This window comes from Capsicum annuum, chromosome 11 (genome assembly GCF_002878395.1).
Source record: "Capsicum annuum cultivar UCD-10X-F1 chromosome 11, UCD10Xv1.1, whole genome shotgun sequence".
Taxonomy (NCBI): domain Eukaryota; kingdom Viridiplantae; phylum Streptophyta; class Magnoliopsida; order Solanales; family Solanaceae; genus Capsicum; species Capsicum annuum.
The window spans coordinates 2,430,312-2,438,840 of NC_061121.1; the positions used below are offsets into that span (position 1 = coordinate 2,430,312).

Consider the following 8,529-nt stretch of genomic DNA (forward strand, 5'->3'; position numbering starts at 1 on the left):
AGTAATTTTCGTTCAAACACTGTATTTTGCCTTAAAAGTCCATCGAATACATACAAACTATTAACTTTTTTGATAACCGTGTCACCTCCCACCACCAACAACAACAGGCACCAGATAACTATGTCCATCACCGGTAGGACAAATAGGATGAATTATCAACTTAGAAGCCCCCTAACTCAAAAAAGACCAGAATCAAGAACCGATAAGCTTCAAATACTAGCTCCACCCCTATATTTATAAAGCACAATCATAAAGATTTACCTTTTCCAATATACTGATCATCAGCAACTTTGTATAAATCCAGAGTAATCTCCGTTAACCACATTACTGGCCGGTAGATTGTCGGCTACCGGCTAGTAATTTTCGTTCAAACACTGTATTTCGCCTTAAAAGTCCATTGAATACATACAAACTATTAACTTTTTTGATAACCATGTCACCTCCCACCACCAACAACAGCAGGCACCAGATAACTATGTCAATCATCGCTAGGACAAATAGGACGAACTATCAACTTAGAAGCCCCCTAACTCAAAAAAGATCAGAATAAAGAACTGATAAGCTTCAAATACTAGCTCCGCCCATATATTTATAAAGCACAATCATAAAGATTTACCTTTTTCAATCTACTGTTCATCAGCAACTTTGTATAAATCCGGAGTAATCTCCGTTAACCACATTACTGGCCGGTAGATTGTCGGCTACCGGCTAGTAATTTTCATTCAAACACTCTGTTTCGCCTTAAAAGTACGTTGAATACACACAAACTATCAACTTTTTTGATAACCGTGTCACCTCCCACCAACAACAACAACAGGTACCAGATAATTATATCCATCATCGCTAGGACAAATGGGAGGAACTATCAACTTAGAAGCTCACTAACTCAAAAAAGATCAGAATCAAGAACCGATAAGCTTCAAATATTTGCTCCGCCCCTATATTTATAAAGCAAAAATGATAAAGATTTACCTTTTTCAATCTATTGATCACCGGCAACTTTGTATAAATCCGGCGTAATCTCCGTTAACCATAGCCCTGGAAATAACGTCTGCACAACACATCAATGGAACAGTAAATTTCATATCACAACAACAAATACGGAGTATAGAGTGTACGTAAACCTTAATTTTATATCATAATTTTCAAGAAAATGATCATGATTAACATGAAACTCATCAAAAGTGTCAAAAAAAATGCATAAAGGGTGTATGAAAATTAGCAAAATTGAAACTTACATCCATATTTTTTTGAATGAATTTAGCTCGTTTTTTAGGTCGACGAGGAGGTCTATGTCCAACCATTTCCATAAAATCGTCTTGTATTTCTTTCCGATTAAGCGTAACCGAAAAACTCTTCCTCTTCTCGCCGGTACCAAAATCTCCGGCACCGGCGCCGGAAAACTCACTTCTCAGCCTTAATGCCGCCGACCCATTTTCCCTGATACCATCAACTTTCACCTTTCCTTCCGATCCACCACCGCCGTTGCCGGCAATTCCATTCATTGGCGCTTTACACGCCGCTCTTCTAGTACGTAAATTCCACGGCCTACAACTATCCGCCGCTGCCACCGTCGACGGAGAAGCTATCATATTACTCGCCGGAGCCGTCGCCGGAGTTGGTAACACTACTTTTTCCTCTTCCTCTTTGTCTTCTCCATTCAACCCATCCCGAAAAATTGCGTATTTAATCTTATCAGCTTCCGTTTGTAAATCAAACATCAACTTCTCCCTCACCGCCGCTATTCCATCTCCTCCTCCACTACCACCAACACCAACATCAACACCAACGCCGCCGTAACCCACCTCAGTTTTCTTCATACCATTCGATCCTCGATGATTGATCATGACGCCACCGTCACCGTCACCGTCGCCGTCACCTTCTCTTCTTCGCCGTCTCAAATGGGTCGGGTCAACTTTAGCACACCTCAAGAACCTCTGATTACCCCACTTTAAACTACAAGGCAATTTGAAATTATGCAATGGTTTCGATCTTTCACGTCCCATTGTTGTTGCCATTCAAATAACATTCAATTTTTTCTCTTCAAAAGTACAATTTTTTTTTTGAACAAAATTGTTTCTAATGGCTTGTTTATGTGAAATCGCCGGGAATGTAAGCTTATATAGGTGGGTGGGGGTGGGGTGGGGTAGCGTGGGGTGGGCGTGGGGGTGGGGGTATTTAACGTTCGGGTTTGGAAGAACGAAACAGTAGTACTATAAAGAGCGCGGTGGAGTGACGTTAGCCTTTTGTATTTTTGGATGCACGATATTCCTATTAAAATTCGATTAATTTAAATACATGTCACATATAATTCATTAGAGGAAAGTATTTCCCATCAAGGATTTTTTTTCTTTTTTTGAAAAAATAACATAAACATATATATATTAACTTACCATATTTATTTAAATTTCCACCGTTATAAAGTAATTAGATAAATTTCAACTAATTATATATCTTCGTTGGATGTATCGGGAGCTGATTGATTATATATCTCGACAGATTTAAAATTAAAAAAAATATAAATTGAAAACTAATTATGTATCTTTACAACGAAAAAAATTATCTCCCTTTGATGTATCGGAAGCTACTTATATATTTCGACGGATTCAAAATTGGGATTTTCAGCAATTATGCAAAATATCGAAAGTCTATGAAATTAAACTCCAAACCATTGGAATTTGTGTTGTTTGCCCTTTTTTCGTATTGAAGATTCAATACTTGGATTTTTGGTTAAGAAATGAGCAATCAAACTAATCTAAGTTTGTCTTGCGTTGGATTACTCATTTGGGGAAAACGTTTCTAGTACCAACAATTTTTTTCATACTCAAGACTCAAAAAAAGCAGGTTGATTTAGTTGAATTTGCATCGTGTAAGATCCGCCCAAGGAAAGATTTTTCCATCAAGAATTTTTCCTTATTCAAAACTCAAAACTGAGGTTTTTGAAATGAGCAACTCGATTAGTTTAAATTTGCGTCGCATAGGATCCATTTGAGGATAGTGTTTCTTATCAAGGATTTTCTCATATCCAAGACTCAAAACTAGGTTTTTTATTAAGAAAGGAGCAACTCGACTAATCTAAATATGTCACACGAAGGACCGATTGGAGGAGAGTATTTCCTACCAAGAATTTCATATCTACGACTCAAATTTTTTTATCAAAAAAGTAGTAGCCTGACTAATCTAAATTTACGCCACATATCAGACATACGAGGAAAGTATCTCATACCAAGGATCTTTCTATATTCAAACTTCGAAATTGAATTTTGTGATTAAGAAAGGAGTAGCTCCATCCCATTACCTTACCACATATCCTTTTGTGAGTCCAATTGGAAAATCGGTAGTAGTTAGGGCTGGGCATAAAATACAAAAACTAAATTACCGAACCGAATCAAAAAAATTGGTAATTGTATTCGGTAATTCGGCATTTGGTATGGTATTTGGGAGTAAAAATTCAATATTTCAGTATTCAGGATTGAGTTTGGTACAAGATATTAATACCGTTTGGTATTTGATATTTACGAATATCGAATATATATATATATACGTCTAACCCAACTCAATAGACAATAGTACTAGTCATCCCAAAGAATCTCTTGGACCTTGGTAATATATTCGTAAAAAGCAACAAAAATAATGTACGAAATAGGGTTTTTATTAAATATACTCTTTGTATTTTAAACATACATTTGCTCATCTCTAACTTTAATACGGTATTACTAAATACCGTATAGAAGTTTAATTTACCGATTACCGAACTACCGAACTGATGTTTATAAGTATGATATATGATATCTATGTTCAAATACCGATTACCAAATCAAAACTTTAAAAATACCGAACCGAATACGAACGTCACCCTAGTAGTTGGTTAAGGAGGTAGAATGCTACCTATCAAAATGTTCTTTTTTAATGTTAGAAATTGGAATTGAAGAGATTTCAACTTTCTCATCACAACTTTGATGTTCTTTGCCTATCTTAAAATTTGAGAGAATTTTGTGATTATGTAACCTAAATGGCATTTAAGTCGTTTAGGAAAATAAAATAAAATCAATTAGATGATTTTTTTTTAAATGTATTGTATTTAGAAAATGATATACATAAGTACTAGAATTCTTTAATTTTGTACGATTTGATGTTACAACAATAATAATAACCACCAAAGGATGTGGTGCAATGGATGAGACTGCTCATCCCTTAATCAGGCGTCTCGGGTTCAAGTCTTGCGTATGAAAAAATTCCTGCCAAGGAGCGCTACCTCCCAAATGGAGCCCTATCCGATGCGAATTTGGATTAATCGGGCTTCAATGCGAGTATCGTATACCGGATCAGAAACAAAAACAAAAAAAACAATAATGAATCGTGGTTGACAATGTTTTTCATTTAATTTTTTCTTAAATCAATATTATACAAAATGAAAAATGAAAAGTATTTGGTAAAAGTTTTATTTGTCTCCAACTAGCATAAATATCTCTAATATAGTTAAAGGACTTCTAGAAGGCACATAACCTGAGGTAATTAATTATATTAACATGACTAGAACTTATTCCAAACCAACTTACCGTAGTGTTTGATCATGAAAATTAAATAAAATTGGAATTGAAATTGGTTAAAAAAATAAATCAGCAGCAATCTAGAACTTATTTTTATTTATAATAGATATCCTTTTATCACATAACATCGCGATGATATTGTTGAAAAATAGTACACAATGAAAGCATATCAGAATCATATTACTTACATGAATTATAGACAACTAACATAAACACATAATTCATGCAAAGGATACTTAAAATTAACCAAAAATATCTCTTGAAACGTGAGCAGTCTTCTACAGTGATCCAGATTTACAATCGAACTTTCTCAATATTTGGGTGGACAAGTACGAAATAAAAAACTCAATTTTTAGGTGAGGATATCCCTATTTATAGAGATACACTCCCAGACCAAAGAGGAAAAAAAAAAATACATCAAAGAAAAACGATTTTTCTCAAAAAATAAAATAAAATCCGAATTCTAATTTAATATGGACACTCGAAACGCATGGTTTATAATTTTACCATAAAGTTATCAGGTAGATACTCCCAAGCAAAATAAATTAACAGTTAAGATAAATTAAAGTAGATAATCCATGACTCTTACGTTTGAATTCTATAGAACTTGGACTGAAATCACAATGGCGAAGCTACAATTTTAATAAATTTTGAAAGTATATATATATATTTATAATCTATAATCTATAATTTATTAAAAGTGTGATATACTCAATAGATAGTAGATGAATGTATCGACTTTTAAAAATATTTTTGGTAAAGATTATGTTTAATAAATAAATTCTTCATCCTTACATACTCAAAAGATATTAAATTTAATTATTATATTCATCATTATTATTTAAAAAAATATCCTATTTTATGTAATGTTTGAACTCATTAAAGTAAGATATACGCGCATGCCGCGTACACCTAAAATATATGCAAAAATTATTTTTATCCTATTTACACTAATTGTGTTTACTTAAGTAAATCACTTAATAAAATTTTCTTTCTTCACATAGTTAACATAAGAAAAAAATTCTAATTTGAGATGTTGTGAGATTATTGAAATTTAAAATCTCTTTCTCCTACCTCACTCCTCAAGAGACTCAACAATGTTCAAATCGACTTACCTCTAACATGACTCAAATTCTTAATTTATCAATTGATGATGGAAGGGTTCAACCGCTTGAGCAGACTTCACTTGTCCCGTCTATGCTGTCCGTCACCAATAGCAAACTCAATTTAAAAAATGTATTTACTCTTTATTCATAATTGTCGTAATCGTAATGAAATTTGATTAAATTAAAATTGCGTCGAAAAGTTTCACGTTAAGGCCAACTACCTCCATCTTTATTTTCTTTGTTTTTTTTCCTACCCGACCCATGAAGAGAATCAATAGTATTCAAACTTACCTCCAACGTGACTCGAACGCTCAATTTATACTGTATTCTCAGCCAGTTGAGCAGACTTCACTTGCCTCGTGCGCCTATGTTGTTTGTCACCAATAGCAAACTTAATTTCACAAATGTATTTACTCTATATTCATAACTACTTCACCTAGGGTAAAGTTTGCAAAATGTATCAATAAGATTTGTGATGGAGTGATAAGTACTTATTTATCAATGAAAGATTTTAAGTTTGAACCATAGAGTTATCTTGTTAGAAAGTGACTTAGCCTCAATATGAAACTTTTTGACCCAATTTAAATTTAATCAAGCTTCATTACGAAAATATTTATGTACAGTCAAACAAACATCAGTAGCGAAAAAGTCACTCTAACTAGAAAATTACACTATGTAGATAGATCATTTGATCTCATGTATACCCTATGTAAATTACACTATGTAGATAGATCATTTGGTCTCATGTATACCCTATATCGAGTACTCTTGAGTACATACTTTTTCTTTATTCTGATTACTACTTTAAACTTTAATTTTTACTTGTAAAAATTTTGACTCCATCGAGCGATAAAAATTATAACTTTACAAGGGCTTTCACACTTTTAATATATTATAGATTATAGATTAGTACATATGTAGTGAATTATAATGCGATTTTCGAAGCTAGGAGAAGGGAAGATAGCTCAATTGAATTTTATATTCGTCCAAAAATATTTAATTCGCTAACTGACAAATACATTTTATTATTTCGATATATAAATTGATGATTTTTTTTTTTATATAAGCGAACATTCGAACTCTGAAATACACGAGCCTAACTTATAAGTTGCTTCATTTAAAGCAAAGTTGTATTCTGTGTGTAATTTGCCAAAAAATATTTAATAATAGGATGAAAATAGTAGCATTTATAAAAGCAAAACACACGTTAATTTGTCCTCAACTAATAATTAGATATTCAAATGTTGGAAATGCATATTTAGTTAATTTAATTTGATTTTAATTGATCTTATAAATACATTTTCTTGAATGTGTATTCTAGAAATCGAAATATTTACGGATTACTACAAATTTATCATAACGCATGAGTAATAAAATAGTGAAATTTTTTCAAATAATTATGATAAATTTACAAATATTTATTAAAAAAAAACTAAAAAAACCACAATTTAATCAATTAAATATTTAATGTACTTAATCACATGTCATATTTGAAGTAAAAAATCATCAATGGAGGAACCAAAAATAACATTGACTCTTTTAAAAAAGAAACTTTGTTAAGAATATTTTATCCCCAAAAAAGAATAAGGAAAAAAAATTATGCTTTTTACTACCCTTATATTTCTCATCTATTATACGTTACTTCACACAAATTTAAGGCAATCAGAGTTTTCAATTGATCGAAGATATTTTTCATTAAAACGACGAATGAGAATGTTGAATTTCAGGTTTCAAATTCAATGATGAGAAAAAAAATATTTGTATAGAAGAAATCTGGCAAAGTCAAAATGTACGTATGTGATGTTATAAGAACATCTCAATAAAAGCTGCATTAAATTAAAGAACTATATATTTCACTATTTATAGATTATATTATCATCAAATACAAAGTAATAGTACGAATTTAAAATAATTATGAGTAATTGAATAGTGAATCCTAACAAATTTATGAATTTATAAGCAAAGTTTAAAAACCCACAATTTAATCAAATAAATATATATGACCAAAATTAATATTGACCATTTAAAAAAAACTTTTTAGTAAAGGAATAACCTCCCCCTCCACCCCCCCGGCCCACACCAAACACACACACACACCCACACAAGGGAAAAAAACACGTTTTACTAATTTTATATTCTTATATCTATTTTACGATATACTCATACAAATCTAAGGCAGCCGGAGTTAGGGTTTTTTGTACGATCAAAAAGTACAAATCGATTTTCCGGTCGATCGGAGAAATTTTCCGTCAAAATGGCGAATGAGAATGTTGAATTTCAAGTGTACAATTCAATGACGAGACAAAAGGAAGTATTTGTACCGAAGGAACCTGGCAAAGTGAAGATGTATGTTTGTGGTGTTACTAGCTATGATTACAGTCACATTGGCCATGCTCGTGCTTATGTTGCTTTCGACCTTCTCTACAGGTTAGACTCTGTGCAACGAAGTCTCAATAATAATAATAACTGCATTTAATTATAAGTAATTTTACAAAAAATTGTTTCAATTGTAACTGTTTGACTTGTATGCTCGTGCTTATGTTGCTGTTACTAGTTATGATTATAGTCATATTGGACGTGCTTGTGCTCATGTTGCATTCAACCTTCTCTATAGGTTTGATTGTGTGCAAAGACGTCTCAGTAATAACTGCATTTGGTTAAATTTTCTCTGACACTGTTTGAGCGTTAAATTCTATGCATTTTATAGCCTTTCTGACCTATAGAGAAGGTGAAAATGTATGTATGTGTTGTTACTAGTTCTGATTATTATAGACATATTGGACATGCTTGTGCTTATGTTGCTGTTACTAGTTATGATTATAGTCATATTGGACATGCTTGTGCTTATTCTACATTCGACCTTCTCTATAGGT

The 8,529-nt window shown here is 32.2% G+C and overlaps 2 protein-coding genes across 2 annotated transcripts in view; one reads left to right on the forward strand and one right to left on the reverse strand.

Annotated features, from left to right (window-relative positions):
* Positions 1-2,200, reverse strand: LOC107848427. Its single transcript, XM_047399339.1, has 2 exons — positions 1,239-2,200; positions 1-1,051 (listed from the first exon to the last, which is right to left on the reverse strand). The coding sequence occupies exons 1-2, from the start codon at positions 2,016-2,018 to the stop codon at positions 983-985; spliced, it is 849 nt and encodes a 282-aa protein (XP_047255295.1). The 5' UTR covers positions 2,019-2,200; the 3' UTR covers positions 1-982.
* Positions 2,201-7,727: 5,527 nt separating this feature from the next.
* Positions 7,728-8,529, forward strand: part of LOC107847916 (cysteine--tRNA ligase 2, cytoplasmic) — a 10,897-nt gene continuing 10,095 nt past the window's right edge. The window contains exon 1 of the mRNA XM_016692520.2: positions 7,728-8,083. Within this exon, the coding sequence (XP_016548006.1) occupies positions 7,911-8,083 (173 nt within the window). The 5' untranslated portion in view covers positions 7,728-7,910. The remainder of the gene's footprint in view (positions 8,084-8,529) is intronic.